This window comes from Nicotiana tomentosiformis, chromosome 6 (assembly GCF_000390325.3).
Source record: "Nicotiana tomentosiformis chromosome 6, ASM39032v3, whole genome shotgun sequence".
Classification (NCBI taxonomy): Eukaryota; Viridiplantae; Streptophyta; class Magnoliopsida; order Solanales; family Solanaceae; genus Nicotiana; species Nicotiana tomentosiformis.
The window spans coordinates 119,164,886-119,184,840 of NC_090817.1; the positions used below are offsets into that span (position 1 = coordinate 119,164,886).

At 37.2% G+C, this 19,955-nt stretch overlaps 2 protein-coding genes across 2 annotated transcripts; both read left to right on the forward strand.

Moving 5' to 3' along the window:
• The first annotated feature begins 2,810 nt into the window (after positions 1–2,810).
• On the forward strand, positions 2,811–6,269 carry LOC104115808 (uncharacterized). Its single transcript, XM_070177744.1, has 4 exons — positions 2,811–3,655; positions 3,883–4,001; positions 4,124–4,142; positions 6,004–6,269. Exons 1-4 carry the CDS (start codon positions 3,501–3,503, stop codon positions 6,029–6,031), a joined length of 321 nt encoding a protein of 106 aa, XP_070033845.1. The 5' UTR covers positions 2,811–3,500; the 3' UTR covers positions 6,032–6,269.
• On the forward strand, positions 2,913–3,497 carry LOC138891446 (uncharacterized). The gene has a single exon (XM_070179372.1). It carries the CDS (start codon positions 2,913–2,915, stop codon positions 3,495–3,497), a length of 585 nt encoding a protein of 194 aa, XP_070035473.1.
• Positions 6,270–19,955: the final 13,686 nt, after the last annotated feature.

The window sequence follows — 19,955 nt, forward strand, 5'->3', positions numbered from 1 at the left end:
AATCGATCATGCCAAAGTACATAAGTATTGGAATTAGTAACCTTTTGGTTTAAGATAAAATATGCCTCAATTGCACTAACTCTTGTCCAATATAGGCTACAAGATAAAGATGAGAACTTCTCAATAACCCTTTTCTGGCCAGAGACATTCTTGGTAACGATGAGATATTCGAGATTATTCTCATCTATTGTCTCAATATGAAATCCATTTCGGCGGATATCTTTAAAACTCAACAAGTTCCTCTTGGACTTGGAGGAGAACATTGCATTCTCTGTGATAAGTATTGTTCCCTTAGGCAGAGTTACAGTAGCTCTTCCAGAGCCTTTAATTAATTTTGTACTACCATATATTCATCAACATCTATATGGTGAATATCTCTTTTAAAGAGAAAGTTATACCATTATGGTCATGGTCAAAATTAGATGCAAGATCTGTTTCTTGCATTATTGTTGTCCTTTAATAATCACATTTCCAAAATATTTTGACGTGCAATAGGTACGTGACCAATGACCATTCATACCATAATAATGACATTATTTTCTTATTTCATCTCAAACCCCCTTCTCGAGGTGAGTGTGGTATATTTACTACCACTAGCACGTTCATATTCTTGCAAGAATGAATATGTATTCATAATGATTATCACATTGTTTTCACATTCACTTCAGGAATGGAATATAATAATTCATGCGTGCTTTATAAAATCTTATGTCATATCAATGACAAACATCACTTTCACAAAGTAAATGATTATTTTGAGAGCCATTATTATTCTCATTAAAATAATGATGACGATTATAATTTCGTCCATTACCACGTCCACATCCATTCATACCTCCACGGTAATATCATGTCTTATTTTAGACTTATGGGACGGGTTTTCACTATTGGTGGCGATTGAAATTAATTTGCATATGCGAACTTTCATTAACTGAACTCAATCAAATAAAAATTATCAAGCAAATATAGAAAAACACATAATCAATTAAAATCTATGTGTCCTTTGTGATAATTATCCCACTTTAAGATGGAAGAGATATGTGATAAAATAGAAAGAAAAAATATGTGCTTTCTCAAAAGTCTTCACTTCGTGTTTCTTAATATTAACACATAGGAACATAATACTTGTTATAGAAAAAATATTTATCGTTCTTTACATAAAAAATCATTACATGATTTGATGAACTTTCAAGAATTTTTTTTTCCGTAAAGCAAGTTTGTTTATGTATGGAAACATAAATAGCAAAGTGTAAAGAAACTTGAAAGCTAATTAGAAAAGGCTAACCGTGATGGCCGAATATATGCTGGCGTTGTACACCTTATACCTTCATCGTTCTTACCATATTATTAACATTAAATGACGCTACCGGCACTGACCGCATCATAACAACTCAGTTGGCTAGAACTTCGTGCTGATATCGTATTATAAAATATAACTCAAAGTAACAATATAGAACAAGAAAAAACAAGCTAAGAGATATATAGAGAAAGAGAGAAGAAATTCTTATTTCTTCTTCAATTGTTTGTATTTTTCTATCTGTTACAAGGCATTTATATATGCAAAAAAAGTGAAGAAAATATGTCATTGAATATATCATTAAACATAGAAAATATGTCATTGAATATGTCATTAAGCATTTGAGATGAAGATCATGAAGGAAGAGTAGACATCCACCATAATTTGATATTTCTTATAACTGGAATAACTTTATTCGAGTGAACTTACTCACATTACCCTAGATAAAGGAGGAGAATTGCCGCGGCTAGCATTAAATTTTTTAATTCTGATGAAAATGTTAACTCATTTAGATTTTATTTGAAAGGAGCAATATATAGGTAAATTAGTTCTTATCCAAAGAGTCTATTAAAATAACTCAAGTTTAAGATCAACGGGAGAGGATTATTATCGTTCAAAATCTAATCTATGTACCTTCCTTTCCATTATCTTACGGTTGTTACTCATTTTCGGTTAAATAATTATAGTATTATTCTCCTCTATTTTTATTCTTATATTTTTATTATTACATATTATTTCTTTTGCTTCGATTTTCTTAATACTTTACTGTTGTTATTTTTTTTTATTTTCATGACTTTTTTACTACTGTATTTCTTTTTCATTACTGTTGAGCTTATGCTTTCCTTGAAGGTCTATCGTAAATAATCTTTCTAGTGCACAAGGTAACAATAAAATTTGCGTATATAATATCCTTTACATACTTCACCTACGAAATTACACTGAGTGGACGTTTGGACATAAGAATTGTAAAATATCAAAATAGAGTGAAATTATTTTTCAAGTGAAAATAGTATATGAAATTTACAGTTATGTTTGGACACGAATATAATTTTTGGTTGTTTTTGAAGTTTTGTAAGTGATTTGAATGAAAATTTTGAAAATCAGTTTTTTGAAATTTTTAAAATTTTTTAAAAATTTTAAAATATATTTTTAAGTAAAAATTAAAAATTTTATGAATAAGTACTGATATAAAAAAAAGAAATATTTTTTTGGGAAAAAACAAAAAATTTCTTTTATGTCCAAACGGCCTCTGAGTTTATTATTGTTGAACTCTATGTAACTGATCTTCTGCCTTATCCTCTGCATCTGCATAAGCAGTCAGCCAAAACGGCTCCCATTATTGTCATTTTGCTCTACCGGTCGCTGTCTCCCATATTCAACCTCCACTCTCGGGTTAACTCTTTACCATGGTTACTCTAATCAGACTTTACAGTTCATTTTCCCAACTAAACCTTAAACCTTCCTCTTATTTACAGTTTACCCATCCTCTTCTCCAAGCTATAAATTAACGCTTTGAGACTCGCTAAGTTTGCCCAACTGAAAAGCCTCGGGGCACTTTTAGAAAAGAAAAAAAATCAATACATACAGAATATGTTTATATAGCTCTCCAATTACAATGGCGAATTCCTCTAGAAGGCTGAGATCGGCGTTTGAGAGGTCAATCTCACCCACCGGCCGGTGCTGTAACACCATGGCGGCAACTGATGCGACGTCGTTCGCTTCGTACAGGACCTCTAGCTTTTATTCGTCTCCATCGGCAGGTTGTTTCAACCGTTCGGCTTCTCCGACGCGCGTGAATCTCCACGCGCTGGCGCCGGTGAATTCTACGCCTAGCGTTAAGTTCTTCATCGACAGATCTAGCTCTCCTCGCCGTTCCGTGGCAGTGTCTCAGCGTGATCAGGTGGTTCGGAAGCAGATTCCGAAAAGGACGTGCTTGTGCTCTCCGACGACGCATCCTGGTTCGTTCAGGTGTAGTATGCATAAGAATATGAGAAATACTCCTTCGATTTCGTATTCGCCTAGTCGATTGAATGCTCGGCGATCGGCGATGACGAACTCACTGGTGCGGATCTGGTCTGTTGAAGGTGATTTAGTAAAGCGAGCTCTGGCAGCTCTTATTAGGCCTTCTTCGCATCATCAGAGACGTCGAGGTGACTTTCAACCGCGTCCTAGCCGGCTTTCCAGAATGTCCAAAGTATAACCTATGAAAAAGTTTCCGTTTCCGTTTCCGTTGTTACAGGTTGGTGAATTTCATATATTATCTGAAGCTCACCTCCTGAGTTTTCCGGCGATGGCGTCAGATTCCGGCTGCTGTTTTTACTACTCCGACGAAAAGGAAGCTATGGCAATTTTGATACAGTACGGAAGTAGTATAATTCTCCCTTGTACATATGGATTTGCAGTAACTGATGCAATTGAAGGACAATTTGGACTTAAATTCCATAAAAATAACCAGGAAATTGAATTTGATTAAATTTGAACTAAAACATCATAAGGCATTGGATATGGTTGAGAAATCTGTGTTTGGCGTTTTAGGTGTTTAGTGGAGTGGTGTGACTTGTTTTGTTTTTTGTGTTCGTTCGCAGCTTTTGTGTTTCCCGTCGTGTTTGGCGTTCATCGTTCCATTATGCTTTGGCGTTTCCCGTTCGTTCGCCGTATCTGCGATCGACGTGCTTTAGCATCTGTTCATCATCTTTCGTCCAAGGTAGTATGTATTTTTTAATTTTTTTTCTTCGTATATTTTCCATTATCTTTTTATTTTTAAGAACTTTTATTTATTTGCTAGTTGAATTTGTTAATGTTTTTTCTTTGGTATCTGTGTTTCAGGTTTGGGTTTCATATTCAGGTTTGGTATTTTTACCTTGACTCGGAATCCATGGATGGGAGATGGAAGATGGATGTTAAATTCAAGTGATAATGAAATAAACTCCGGAAGAATCTTTTGATAAAAATGAAAATAATAGTAAAGGCTAAAGCGGTAAAATATAATGACACAAGTGAGAAGGATGAAGTGTAAGGAGTACCAAAAATCATCAAAAATATTTTTTTTTTCTACGCCAAATAGTCTAATAGACGAATCCTTATTTTAGGTGAGTTAGAGAAGTTGTTCACTATCATATGTGAGTTAGAGATACATCCAGAAAAAGAAGAAAAAAACTAAGATAAAATTGCGAAAAAAGAACTAAAACAGAAAAATCTAAGGGAAATTAATTAAGGGAATACCGATATTAATAAAAGCAACAAAATGGGAGACAGACTGGACGTTGGTGTCTATGGCCTATTTTTCTGAGAATTTTTTTTTTGAGTGAGACTCAACCAACAAAACTTTTACGAGGCTCTACTTATCAGACAAATGGAAAAGTGGGTCCTGCATGGCAGGCGTTTATCTCTGGCACTAACGTATTCCCATTTCTCCATCCCCGTTCTCGATCCCCTCTCTCATCTTTTTACCAAGTTTACTAATGGCAAAATGAAAAAACAGTTAACTTTAGTTCTCTTCTCATCAGTCGTCACTTTGGAGTTTCTTCCCCTCTATCTTCTAAATAATTTTCTAAAAGGAACTGAACAGGTGGATATTTAGGGATATTTAGGATCGTTTGTTCGTGAATCATGTATGCTTCTCCAAATTCAAGAGTCCAAAAAGAAGAATGACTTAAAATTTCTGTTTTCCTGATTTTTCGAAGAGAAAAATGATGGGCATAATATTTTGGCGGGAGAATCACTGATTTTTTGAGATATCTATGCATTCCTGTTCGTGACACATGCTAAGTTTGAATAGTTGTTGAATAGTATTTGATGGTTGGATTCTATGAGACTGCGTTGGAGAAGAAGGAGATGAACGAAAATTAAAGAGATGATACTTTAGCCATAGATTCTCAAATTTATTGTGAAAAATTTTATTTGGGTGAAGTTTGGTTTGAAGATGAAAATATGTTTGGACATCAGTTTTCAAAATATATTTTTTAAATTAATTTTGAAAAAATATTAAACATGACTAATACCCATAATTTCTAAAAATTATCACAAATACCCAATAGTACCATTATCAATAGCATTCATTATATTATCGCAAACTATAGTCCTGAACATAAATAAATTTGATACAAAATTATTATTTTTATAATGAAGTACATGATACATTATCATGTGATTGAAAAGACGAAGCAACATTGTTATAAAATAATAAACGGTGAGCTCTTTTATAAAATACAAAAATTTGGGACAATTTTTAAAAAATATAATAGTGATATTTTGACCCAAAACCAACTATGATTTTGAGATTTGGGATTTTAGCAAAATTTATTGACAAACGGTTCCTTAGAAAAAGGAGAAAGAAAGAAAAAGGAGGAGGATTGAATACCATTGATGAGAGAAACATGAGCATAAGTAGGTAATCAAGGATCCACTCTTGAGAAAAACTGGGTAAAAAGATGAGAAATGGGAAACACGTAGTGTCAAGAGAAATAAAAGGAGCGAGCCTGCCATGTGGGACCTAACTTTACACTCCTTCTAAGTAGTCACTTTGTTGAAGGGACGAGAAAGTACGGTAAAATTATTTTTGTATAACTTATAAATTATAATTTCGAGTTATAAAATTAGCTATTAATATTTATATTAAAATATATTTTTTAAAGTAGTACTTTTTTCTGAACTATACATAAATGCGAAATGGCTATGTACGACTTCTCTATAATCACTATTACCAAGATGGCTGGAGGCTCGTTGGCATGTTGAAGGAAGATAGGAAAGGAGGAGTGAGCAGTCATGAAAGTTTGAAACAGACAATAGCTAATGCTTAAATGACAAAATAGGTCCTGAAAAGTTCCAACTTCGTGATCCTTTTTTCTTCGTATTCTTTCAAAATCCTTTTCATGGAAAAACAAAAACCCTGAAAAATACTCCATATACCAAACACTTGTGATACAAAAGTCATAATGGACTAGGGAATTACGACCGGTATTTTAAAAGGCATTTCTGGGATTTGCTCAGGGCTCGTCCCTGGGTGGGGCACTTACAAAATGTCTCGGGGCTCATGTATGAGGCTTAGTTCTTTGAGGCTTATGCTCCAAGCGCTCGACTGTGTGCCCTAAACACGCCTAACGCCCAACGCTCAGGGCTCGCCTAACAGTTCTAACGCAAATCACGTGTCGAATTTCCTAATTAATATCGTTGACCTTCAAAATTCTTTAACAAATTAATGATAAAAGTTCTATTTATCGATAGAAATATAAAGATTGAGCATAACTCTAATAATGAGACATAATATTGCGAATTTATATCGTCACTTGTTATTGGTCGTGTCTTAGTTCATTTGTCCCTTTTTGTTATACACTTTTATTAATTTGATATCTTAAACTAATTTGTATTTCTTCATGAAGGAGTAATATTTTAATTATCGTACTAATAAGATTTTATTAATTATTTACTTTTAGGAAGGTAAAATGTGGAGTTTGATCATTCTTTTTAAAAAAATTATAAGTTTTTAATTATTTGAAAATTATAGACATTATACGTGATTTGTATGCATTAATTATACTTAAGAATCATGTTATATATATATATACGCACACACATATATATATTTTACATATTTATAGTTTTCTTCAATTTTTATGTAATTTTACATGTTTATAAATATTTACTATCATTATATTATTTTATAAAATATTAAAAATTAAAAACATATGGGGCTTACGCCTCGCTGAGGCATATGTAAAACGCCCGCCTTACGCCCCACGCCTTTTAAAACACTGATTACGAGAATACAACTAATAATTCATGTTCGATCACACACAGTTTTATTTTTACCTGAATAACAAAGATTACGGAAGTGATGGGGGGAAATTTTACTCAATTATCAACCTAAAAAACAACACGATTGGAACGGGAATTTATTATCATTCTCCATTTTTTATTACCAAATAATTATACTTTTCCATTACAATGTTTTCATAATTCTAGCTATACATGATGTGTGGCTATAATTTCATAGTTTAACACATTATTCGCCTTGCATTTTATATGCTTTAATGATAAACTATACTTTATTTGCGCGTAATGGAGTCTATTTTATGTGTAGATGAATTGGAGATGAAAGTAGAGCAAAAGAAATAATTAAAGTTTAAAGCGTGCTCGAAAACAGTTGAAAAGAAGAAAGAAAGATAGCTTGCAGCCGACAAATGAAAAGCTGGCGAAGCCAAGCCTAGAGCAGGCGTTAGAGCAGGCTGGGCGAGACCCTTTAGCTCGCGTGGGAGCTGGCGACGCCAGGCCTGGGGCGAGCTCAAGCAGGCGTTATACCTCGCGATGCTTGGCCTGGGGCAAGCTTAAGCTGGCGTTATGCCTCGCGAGGCCAGGTCTGAGACACACATTCCGAGCTTTGAAGACTTATTTCGTCTCCTGGTTTGACTAGGACTTGTCCTACGCGTTTATGTCTTTTCCTACACATATAAATAGACCTAAAAATGCCACTTTTGAGGACTTTTGGCAACCGGAGGCAAGGATAGCTCGTGGAACAACCGTTGGGAGCTAGACTCATCGATTTCTACATCCCTTTATCCTTACTTTGTAATTTAATTATGCAAAATATTTTGGATATTGTTACTATGAGTATTAGTAGCTAAACTCCTAATCTAAGGTTTTGATGGAACCTATTGAATGATGAATTTCTTGTTACGTTAATATAGATTTGCCGTAGTATTTTCTCTGTTTGTTCAACTATAATATTATTGTGGTTGATTGAAGGGCCCTCAGTTGGCTGTGCCTATTTAGTATGTATTACTCGGGAGAGAGTGCATATTTAGGTAGTTGTTGAACAACATCACTCCTAACGTATATGAGGGATCAATACGAAGGGTTTAAAAGTGGGATTAGGGATAACAAAACCTTGGTGCGATCCGAGTGATCCGTACTTAATGCCAGCTAGCGTAATTCGGGAGAATATGTCTAGTAAATTATAGTAATTACTCGGGAGATAGTTACGACAGTCAGAGTACTCATGATCGATAGAGAAGACTTAGGCAAATTTATAAAAAACGTAGCAGAAAAGATTCCGATAATAGGAGAAATCACAACCTTAGATCATTCCAATTCTTTTCTACAACCCGTTAGTAGTTAGTTATTAATTGTTGCATTTTCATTACGTAATATTTAGTTAGTAAACATCCAAATTATTACTTAAATATTTCTGAAGATTGATTGCGTGAGTTCGTGCGAGTCTAGTAGTTGTGTTTGATAGGTTAATTCTCTGTGGGATTCGACTCCGGACTTATTAGCCGGAATATATTTGCAATGACCGCTTAGTCCTTTTTATAAGGCATAATTGGGCGTGATCAAATTTTGGTGCTGTTGCCGGGGAAGATAGAGAGAAAACATCATTCACATGTCTATATGGCGTCTACGCCTTTCGGAGGATGCCGTTCGGCCTATGCAATGCACCTGCCACATTTCAAAGGTGCATGATGACCATCTTCACTGATATAGCATAGGACATCATGGAGGTCTTTATGGATGATTTCTCGGTGGTGGGAGACTCATTCGATGATTGCCTAAGGAATTTGAAAAGAGTGCTGAAAAGATGTGTCGAGACTAATCTGGTACTCAATTGGGAAAAGTGTCATTTCATGGTACAGGAAGGTATAGTCTTGGGGCACCTAGTGTCGAGTAAGGGCATTGAGGTAGACCGTGCAAAGGTTGATGTGATCGAAAAGCTTCCACCACCCACTTCCGTCAAAGCAATAAGAAGTTTTCTTGGTCACGCCGGGTTCTATAGACGGTTTATAAAAGATTTTTTCAAAATTGCTAACCCCTTGTGTAAATTGCTTGAAAAAGATCACCTTTTTGGGTGAATAGGTCCACATATATCCCCATATATATGTCTAAAAAGGCAGGGGATTCAATGCCAACCTTTATTGGTGATGGTCTAGTGATCATTTTGCCTTAATAACAAGCATCACAGGAAAATTCATCATTTGTAAGAATCTTCAGGTTCTTTAATGGATGCCCACTTGAATTTTCAGTGATTCGTCTCATCATTATTGATTCAGGATAGCCCAAATGGCCATGTCAAAGCACAAAAATATTTGAATCAGTAAATTTCTGGTATACGATAGAGTGTGCTTCAACTGCACTAATCTTTGAATAGTATAAGCTAGAAGATAAAGTTGGTAACTTTTCTACAATGCATTTCTGGCGACAAACATTCCTTGTAATACAAAGATATTCCACATTCATTTCATCTATCGTCTCAACATGATACCCATTTCGACGGATATCTATAAAAATCAATAAGTTTCTTCGGGAATTGGAGGAGAATAATGCAGTCTATAATAAGTTTTGTTCCCTTAGACAGAAATATAGTGGCTCTTCCGGAGCCTTCAATCAAACTTATATTACTAGAAATTATTGAAACATTTTCTTTTTCCTTATGCAAATAAGAAAAGTATTTTTGATCTTTGAATATGGCATGAGTTGTTCCACTATCAATTACACAAATATCTTCATGATTGATCTTTGATCCAAACATAATTTGAGGATTATCCATATTCTTCAAAATGACATAAACAAAATAAATATGATAGTAAACATCATTATCAAAGCACAATTTTTATTTATGTACAAAAATTACATAACCATACTGTGAGCACCTAATTTTTAACCGTGCTTAAATTTTCGCCCACTCATCTCACCAATACCATACTTTGTCCCCACTCCACTTTCCCTTATCCCCTACGCTTGCCCCCCATGCTTGTCCCCCACACTTTGTCCCCCACTCACAAACCCCATACCCTATTTTCAGCCATTAAAACACACACATTACACACACAAAAAAAAGAAAAAGAAAAAAAAAGAACGGATCCCTCCCCCTTTACAAAACCCCTAGCAGCCTGTTGTTTTCTTTGGACAGAAGACACCCCTCCCTAAAACAAAGAACACACACTCTCTTATACTTAGAAGACATAGGCATTTCTCACTCTAAGCAAAATACACAACTTTGAGAGTAAAAGGCATCAGCTGAACAACAAAGTAAGCTGAAAAACTGAAAGTTTGTGAGTGATTCTTTTGAAAGCTAATACCTTGGGAAAAATAACTTAAGCTCTTAAGGTTAGCCGAGTTCTTGTTTCCTTTGCCAAGATACTGAACTTCTGTTTTGAGTTCCTTGGTCACTTTGGGTTAAAAGATTGCTGTTTGGTTGCTCTTTTCACTACCGGAAGTTTGCTAGTTCGCTGTTGTTCGTTAGTTTGTTCTTCCGGTGTTCCATCTTCGCTATAGTTTTGATTTTCAGCCATTCAGGTAACTTTTAAGCTATTGTAATGCATATTTTCAATGTCTATGAACATATTTCTGTTATTCGAGCATGCTTGAAGAGACCTAATGAAGAAAGAAATATTTAAATGCTGCATGTATATTTCGAAGTGTGCGGAATCCGGGATAAGTTAAAACTTCAATCTTCCTTTCAGATCAGCTGAAATAGTATCTCGTTGGTCTACTGTTTGTTTTTTAAGAATAGTATATCACAAGTTTTTGGGCTCTTAAGTTTAATCTTCTTTAATGATTGTTGGAATATGTACTATTGGTTCAAAGCAGAAGTAGTATTTGTTTTATTTTTTTTAACTAGAAGGTTATGTAGTAATAAAAGTAGCTTTTTTTTTGTTTTTTTGTTACAACTAAATTGCAAAAGCATTTTTATATGTGTTCTAGTAAGATACTCTTCCATATGAGTAATTTTTATTCTTTATATTATTTTTAAATGTCATAGGTTGCCTCCCTGCTCTATACTTTTGGTAATTAATGAAAAGTTTAAGTTTTTTTGGGGGGCTTGTTCTTTCGTTCTTATAATATATATATATATATATATATATATATATATATATATATATATATATATATATAGAGAGAGAGAGAGAGAGAGAGAGAGAGAGAGAGAGAGAGAGAGAGAGAGAGAGAGAGTAATTGATTAAAGGATTTTGAACATGAATTGCTATTGGGTTGTTGTATTAATCTCCAGAAACATGGGCTTTTGAACTTAGAAAATTCATATAAAGGCCATAAAAGTGTTCACTTTGGTGCCCAATAGCTAAACCCAAAGTTTGATCCATTTTATTTTCTTTAATAGCAACATCCCAACATCAATATAATTCCATAGCTGCCTATTTTCTTTCTTTTTAAAAATATAAATAAATAATAATAATAATAATAACAAGTTGGACCAAGCTTTAAAGTGTCATTCTAATAAAAAAAAATCAGATTTTATTACTAATTAATTAGCTCATTTTCTTAATAATTAATTTAAGCGATTGACAATTTTAGGCATGTTTGAGATGTAGACCATGTGTTCATACACGATCCTTGGTTGATATTTATTTAATAAAGTAGCCATTTGTACATATAATCAAATAAAACCTTGTGTGCTTACACGCTCTAAGGCAAAATTAATAAAATTTAATTATTAATTTTTAAGCGATATTAGACGATAGTAATTCAAGGCTAATAAAATATACTTTATCCAAAATTAATTCAAGCCAAATTTTAGTCAATAAAAGCGACCGTGCTAGAACCACGGGATTCGGAGAATGCCTTACACCTTCTCCCCGGTTAACAGAATTCCTTACCCGGACTTTGTTTTCGCAGACCAATAATAATAGAGTCAAATCTTCCTTTGATTAGGGATTCAAATGAAAGGTGACTTAGAACACCAACAAAATCAATTCCAAGTGGCGACTCTGTAAATAAAATAATCCCTACTCAATTTTGTCACTTTAAATAGAAAAATCCTTTAATCCACATTATCTTTTTGGGGGTAGAAAAGGGGATGTGACAGCTCTGGCGACTCTGCTGGGTACTTCAAGAATTCGAGCTTGTACATTGACTTTATTTGGCTTTATTAATTTTTGTATATATTGTGATTTATTTGGGCCTAATGTGTTACTTGTCGAGTTTTCACCGTTTTGATATTGTTGAACTGTACATATAAATTGTATCTTCTCTCGCATCCCTCTGAGTCTTCTGATAATTAGTTATGTTGTGTTTGCCTACCAGCATCACAAAATTTCTGTCTTGAGATAAAGCCAGTTAGCCTACCAGCTTATGGTGAAGGATTTAGTCACACGTGTTTAGGCGGGAGAGCCGTTAGCTAGCCAGTGCTGTTCTACTACTGGTGACGCTTGACGCTCCTCGGCTCGGGTTGTTCGTCCGGGTAAGCCAGGTCTAGATACCATCTCCGTTAGGATTTACAAACTTAGAAGAACAAGCCACAAGCAATGAATATCCCTAGTTGGCTATGCTTTATTTGCATTATGTGCATTTGACTTAGCACCGCTCGACGCAGGGTCGAGTTCTGTTTTAAGACAAGTACCTTGTTGAGACCATTATGTCATGTTATGTGCTACTTGTTGCATTATTTGGGAGGCTGACATGTCGACCGACTTTAGCATAAATCAATTGAACAAACAGAGAAAAAATAATGTGGTCCAGTGCATACGGTTTTTAAAGATTAAAAAAAAATTAAAAAAAAAAGAAAGAACATAGTCGGTTTTAACCGAACTACGCGGGTCTGATTCTCACCGGATGTGAGATACGTAAGCAAACCTCATCTGTTCCGGCCCCAATTTTCACAAAAATAAAAAAATCAAAAATATTTTCATTTTCCTTAATTCCCTATTTACAATTCTTTCCTTAGAAAATCAAAAAAAAAATATATACTAAATCCAAAAATATTTTTTTATAGTCCCACAGTTTAGCTTTTATTTATTTATTTATTTATATTCTTTTATAGAGTCAAAACCCGAGAAATCGGAATTTTTGTGTGTCAATAATATGTTTGATCAAAGCCTAAACCCGTGTCTGGATAGACAGGTATACCATGAGTGGGGAAAGAGGTAAGTCTCAAAAGAGGCCCAGATCAGAAGGGATACTAGATTTTCTCATTGTCGATCAGATACCACAGTTGTTGTGGGATTGGTGGAGAGACTTGGGACATTTGGTTCACATGATTACGATAAAGCCCAGGAGGGATGTGATTGAAGCTTTGATTCCGCACTGGGATCCTGAAAATAATGTGTTCCGTTTTACCGACTGTAAAATGACTCCGACCTTGGAGGAAATCTCCCATTTCTAGGGGTGGGGCCGCAATCTTCGCCGCCAAAGGCCCATAGTACCAAAAAATATGAATGAGGGTAGGTTTCTGAAGCTTTTGAACATAAATTACGGAAATATGAAGGTCTAGGAGGCAAATGGGTTAAGTTGGGCTTTTTGTTTCAGTTGTATGGCCTAGAATGCAACTTCGAAAGAAATGTGGAAAAATTGAAATCAAAGGAAGATAAGGAAACATGGAAGGTACATAGAAGGTTTGCATTTATGGTCACTTTTTTGGGGCGTGTAGTTTTCCCGAAAAGAGAGGGACGCATTGACATCCGCTTGACAGGTATTGTTGAGGCTCTGACCTCAGAAGGGGGTGATTATACTTTGGTCCCTATGATTCTTTCTTGCATTTTCTGTGCTTTAACTAGATGTAAAATAGGCGCGCGAAACTTTGATGGTTGCAACATTTTGTTACAGATATGGTTTTTGGAGCATTTCTATTGTCATCCTACGATCACTAATTTTAGTGAGCTATGGCCCAATCATACTTATGATCACCAGAAAAGAATTGACGAATGTGACTTACCAGAGGGGATTGGCGCCTGGAAAGAACTATTTCTTACTCTGTCTGCCAAACGGATTACTTGGAACTACGATTGGTTCTCCTCTAAAGAGGTCATTTGTGAGTCTGCATACCATTCTTATTTGGTACTCATAGGATTGGATGGTGTTCAGTCTTATGCTCCACTTCAGGTAATGCGCCAATTTGCACGACTACAGGAGGTGCCACCAACACGAGATATGAGCAAGTTCTGTTATAATTTTGGTAAAGATCAACCTCATGACGAAGAAGAAATTATAAAAATTTGGTATGCAAGTAAAGTCTCGGAGTTGAATGATATGGTAGAAGACCGAGATCATGGAGAGGTGATCCCTGAATATATTACCTGGTTTCATGACCCTTCGTCGCTTAGAGATAGGCCTGAAGGATCCAACAGGAGGAGAAATGATCAAAGAGCTATAGAAAGGTTAAAAGAGGAATTGGAGCATTCCCGGATGACCATATCTAAACAACAAACCCAACTGCAAGCCGGAGTCGCTCAAATTCGTTTAAATATTGAGAAAGATTATCAATCGGCCTTACGGGGCATGGATAAAGATCTAAAGCATGCTAAAAATAAGGCGGCCCGCTTAGAAGAAGAATTGGAAAGCAATATTGATTTAGTTAGAAGAGTTGAGGCAAATAACAATGTTGAAATGCATAAGCTGCAAGAAGACTTGAGTATCATTGAAGAGGATGCGCACCAACAACAATTGGAGTTTGATCAGCAGAGAGAGCAGTTTGAAAGAGAAAGGTCCCATTGGATACGCTCAAAGGGTCAGTTTCTTGCACAATTGGAAGAAATAAAAAGGCATAAGGGAGGTCATCAACATGCAGATTTTGAGGTAGAGTGGCGTCAGTGGATGATTGAGAGAGCTGTGCTAAACCACTGTATTGAAGAATACGAGGGACGCAAGACTGAGATGGGTAACGCCCTCAACACTACCCAGATATGGTTGCAGAATTGTCACGTGAATATGGGGCAAGCTAGAGAGCAAGTACTTCAATTGGCAGAGAAAGCAACATATATTCATGACGATCATCGTCATCGAAACAATGAGAAAGTTGGTCAACAGGCACGTGCCCTCGTTCCACAATTGCCGGGAGTGTTTCAGAATTTGTATGAGATGTTGGGGGGAGAGTGGAGGCCAAGGGATGCAGACCATTGATGATATCAGTTTAAGAAAGAATGCCATTGAAGATTAAAGTTTTAGTGCAGTCAATTAGTTTTTAGTTTCATTTTTCATTTGTCGTATTTTTAATTTTATATTTGTCGCATTTTCAGTCATATTTATGTCTTTAGAGTCAATTTGAAAAAAAAAAATCAAAATTGTTATTATTTCCCCCTGAACTACGTAATGATCTGATTCATGCGGCGACATGATACGTAGGCAACCCATAAAAGGTTCGATCAAAAATTATTTTTTTAATGATTCTAAGATGAGGGATCAAAATGAGGCGTGAGTAAAAAAAATATAAAAAAAATGAGAAGAAAATAAGAGCGTCAATAAGAAGCAACCTCATAAGCCGGAATGAAACATGAAGCCTCCAAAAGCATGCTAGAAATAGTGACAATGATAGGAGCATGGCACATTATGTGTGATTCATATCTATAAAATGCTTAACCCTAACACGTTTGCTGTCTCTTACGTAGTAAGCTTAAGGTGGTTGGTTTGTGGTGAAACTGACAATACACCATTACTTTACTAGATCTAAGGGAGCAGAAGTAATGGCCAACGATGATGAGATCGAGTTGATCAGTGACGACCCCCAAGGTCAATCAGTTGAACAAGAGTTGGAGGAAATAAGAAAATTGAGACAACAATTGTCTGATGTGTATCAAGCTTGGGTGTCTGGTCAGCCTCCACCCCGTGGTCCCTCAGAGGGAACTTCCACCGTACCCCTGGCTACTCAACCACTGCCCCATGCAACGAGCGACCACATTCCTACCACCAGGGTATGTGCCAAACTACAGCCTCCACGTTGCTCCCGGTACCTCTAATGTGCGACCTCCAGTCGCACCGGTCGGGAACACTCCTCTAGTCGTGTCTGGCGCACCGGCATACACAATCCCGCCTCCACCTCCTGTGACAAGGCCAATCAATGATCCACCATCTCATGCTTATGATGGCCAATACTACTCTCCAAATATGGTTTTCGGGGTCCCGGCTCCATATAATCAGACTCCTCAGTACGAGTCACCAGTGGAAAATGAAAATCCTGCCAAGACGGTTGAGCCGGATGAAATGGCCAGGAAAATAAAAAGTCTTGAACAGAACATAAAGAACATACAGGGACTAGGGGGTCACAAAAGTGTTTCGTTCAGTGATCTATGCATGTTCCCTCACATCCATTTGCCACCAGGGTTCAAGACCCCAAAATTCGAGAAGTATGATGGACACGGCGACCCTATCGCCCATTTGAAAAGGTACTGCAACCAGCTGAGGGGTGCAGGTGGAAAAGAAGAATTACTGATGGCTTATATTGGGGAAAGTCTTGTGGGGGTAGCCTCCAAATGGTTCATTTACCAAGATATCTCTCACTGGCATGTCTGGAACGACATGGCCCAAGCCTTCGTCAAACAATTTCAATACAACATAGATATTGCACCGGATCGCAATTCCCTGTCCAATATGAAGAAAAAGCCTACTGAAAGCTTTAGGGAGTATGCAATCAAGTGGAGGGAGTAAGCAGCTAGAGTTAAGCCACTTATGGATAACCACGAATTGATCACTGTTTTTCTGGAGGCCCAAGAGCCTAATTACTTTTAGAACATGATGTCCGCAATGGGTTGACCTTTTGCGGAAGCGATCAAAATAGGAGAAATGGTCAAAAATGGCCTCAAGACTGGCAGAATTGTAAGTCAAGATGCTCTCAAAGCCACCACCCAAGCTATCCAAAATGGGTCGGGAAGTTTGGCAAATAGAAAGAAGAAAGATGAAGGGTCCATGATGACTTCGGGATCCAGGGAAGTTCAAAGAGGGGCATCGCACCCTTATGTGCAAGTTCAGCAGGGGCAATCCAGCTACCCTCAACATTACTATCCCCCGCCAATTCCTCAGTACTCTGTGGGACCGCCACAATATATAGTGTTTAATGCTCAATCATATGCTCATCCTCCCAATCAACAGGTATGGGCACCAGCTCCAAGATTTCCCCGACCTCAGCAACAAAATTTTCGGGCACCCTACAATGCTCGTCCTAGGCAGGATTATGGTCTAGAGCAGAGGCTAGTGGAAATATTTACTCCATTAGCTGAATCATACTCTAGTCTGTTCCAGAAGTTGAAGCAGATGGGCGTGATTGAACCCATCGCACCCCACCATATGCATCCCGATTCACATGGATTTCAAGCAAATCCTAGATGTGAATATCATTCAGGTGCTCCGGGGCATAGCACTGATGACTGTTGGACCCTGAAAAGAGCCATAGAAAGACTCATTGTTGAAAAATTGATTGTAGTCACGAATGGCGAGGACCCTCCTAATGTGACCAATAACCCGTTGCCAGTACACAATGATGGTCATTTTGTGGGAATGATTGGCCGAGATCATGAATACAAGCTGGTTGGTCGAGCAGAAATGACAGTGGTAATGATTCAAGAGGGAACCAAACTGGAAGTAAGTCCAAGCCTAGATGCACCGTTGATTGTGAAAGGCGCCCAGAGCTCAGAAAGGGCAACTTTATTTGTTCCAAAAATCTTAAGGTTGGAAGTTCGCTCCAATGTTCCAAGCCCAAAGTTATACGTCCTTGGAGGTCACCCCATCACAAAAGAGAATCAGGGCGGTACGACGGGTATAATAGAGCCGATCATAATCAGGCCTGCCACACAACCCCGTGTAACAAATACGAAAACCATCCCTTGGAACTACAAAAAAATTGTAGTAACTTACAAAGGCAAGGAAATCATAGAAGAAGTGGGGGAAACTGAAGGTTTGACTCGATCAGGGAGGTCTTACTCTCTAGAAGAGTTGAGGAAGGCTAAGCAAATCAGAGAAGGCCAAATGCCAATAAAGAAACCGGTCACTGAAGAAGAGGCAGAGGGGTTTTTGAAAAGGACAAAAGTCCAGGATTACTCAATCATTGACCAGCTGAGAAAGACTCCTGCCCAAATCTCTCGCTTATCTTTGCTCATACACTCAGGAGAGCATGCCCGTGTACTAATCAAAATCTTGAACGAGGCACATGTCTTAGAGAATACCACCGTGAATCAATTAGATAAGATGGCCAATAGATTTTTTGAGGTGAACACAATTTCCTTTACTGATGATGAACTTCCTGAGGAGGGAGCCGGTCACAATAAGGCTTTGCACTTGATTGTCAAATGTGAGGGGCATTATGTGAAGCGAGTCATGGTTGATGGAGGCTCGAGTGTAGATGTATGCCCTCTCTCTACCTTGCAAAGCATGAAGATCAATACAGATAGGATCCGACCCAGCAATGTTCGCATCCGGGCTTTTGATGGCTCAGCGAGAGATACCATTGGGGAGATCAACCTCACCATGACGATTGGGCCTGTTGATTTTGAAATTGTCTTCCAAGTAGTGGACATGGAAACTTCTTATAACTTTTTTCTTGGAAGGCCATGAATCCATACGGCTCGAGCTGTGCCATCCACCTTGCATCAGATGCTCAAATTCGAGCACGACAGGCAAGAAATTATTGTTCACGGAGAAGACGAGTCATCCATTTGTAAAGACCCGTTAATCCCATGTATTGAGGCCAAGGAAGGATGTGAGTCTATTGTCTATCAGGCTTTCGAAGTGGTTGTTGTGGACCATGTTGAGGAAGGAAAACCCATTCTACATCCGCGTCTCTCCGCCACATCTGTAATGGTGGCTGCACTTATGATGAGACAAGGTTATGAGCCAGGAAAAGTTTTGGGGGCATCATTGCAAGGAATTTCAGAACCCATTTCTCCGTTCAGTAACAGGGGTACTTTTGGTTTAGGCTTCAGGCCAACACAAGCGGACAAAGACAAAGCCAAGCATCGCAAAAAGTACGGGTGGGTCTTGCAGCAACCTATCCCTCACATTTTCTACACTTTTGTCGATCCACGATACAAACATGGTCAAAATTCCTCGGCGCATGCAAACATTGATGAAATTTGCCATGGCCTCAGGCAGATGTTTTCTGAAGTGAATATGATCCAGGCTGGTGAAGGCACTAGTCGTGCCGATATGCAACTAATTGGCCCAGAAACCATGCTCAATAACTGGGAAGCAACTCCTCTCCCCACAAGGAAGGAGTCTTGGTAGTTGACTTTTGCAGCTTCTTTCTTTTGTACTTTGGGTTACTTTCAGGGTTGTAATCCAAATATCTTAGTATGATTGTTTTATTTTGACGTTAACCCTTCTATCCTTTCAAATTCAATGAAATGCAGTTCAGTTTCATATTTTGTATCTTTTCCTTTTCCTAATTCCTGCTATTTTATTTCCATTTCAGTTTTGTTAATGCCGGCTTTAATAATATGACATGCATACGGAATTCACGCTCAGATCTTAAAAAGCTGTCTAATTTCGAAATAATGCATCAAGAGGTCGAATATGATGAAGATAAGGTTTTTGATGAAATAAAAAGAGAGTTGGAACAATTTGAAAACAAGCCGAGGCCCAACCTCAATAAAACTGAGCCAATTAATATCGGAGGTCATGAAGAAGTTAGAGAAACAAAGATAAGCATTCACACTGAACAAAATACCAGAGATGCCTTGATTCAACTTTTATTTGAGTATAGAGATGTGTTTGCCTAGTCTTATAATGATATGCCTCGTTTAAGCGCCAATTTAGTGGTTCATAAGCTTCCCACGTATCCTGATTTTCCACGAGTCCAACAGAAGCAGCGAAAATTTAAAACGGACATGAGTGATAAAATCAAAGAGGAAATAATGAAGCAATTGAGCGCCAATGTTGTCAGAGTCGTACGATACACCACCTGGGTGGCAAATATTGTGCCCGTGCCAAATAAAGATAGAAAAACTAG

What these genes read in the sequence shown, in the direction of transcription:
- LOC138891446 (XM_070179372.1), top strand. Translation starts at nt 2,913, where the DNA reads ATGGCGAATTCCTCTAGAAGGCTGAGATCGGCGTTTGAGAGGTCAATC.
- LOC104115808 (XM_070177744.1), top strand. Translation starts at nt 3,501, where the DNA reads ATGAAAAAGTTTCCGTTTCCGTTTCCGTTGTTACAGGTTGGTGAATTT. An exon ending in GCTATGGCAATTTTGATACA is followed by an intron (nt 3,656 to 3,882) that starts GTACGGAAGTAG and finishes GTTCGTTCGCAG; the next exon opens with CTTTTGTGTTTCCCGTCGTG.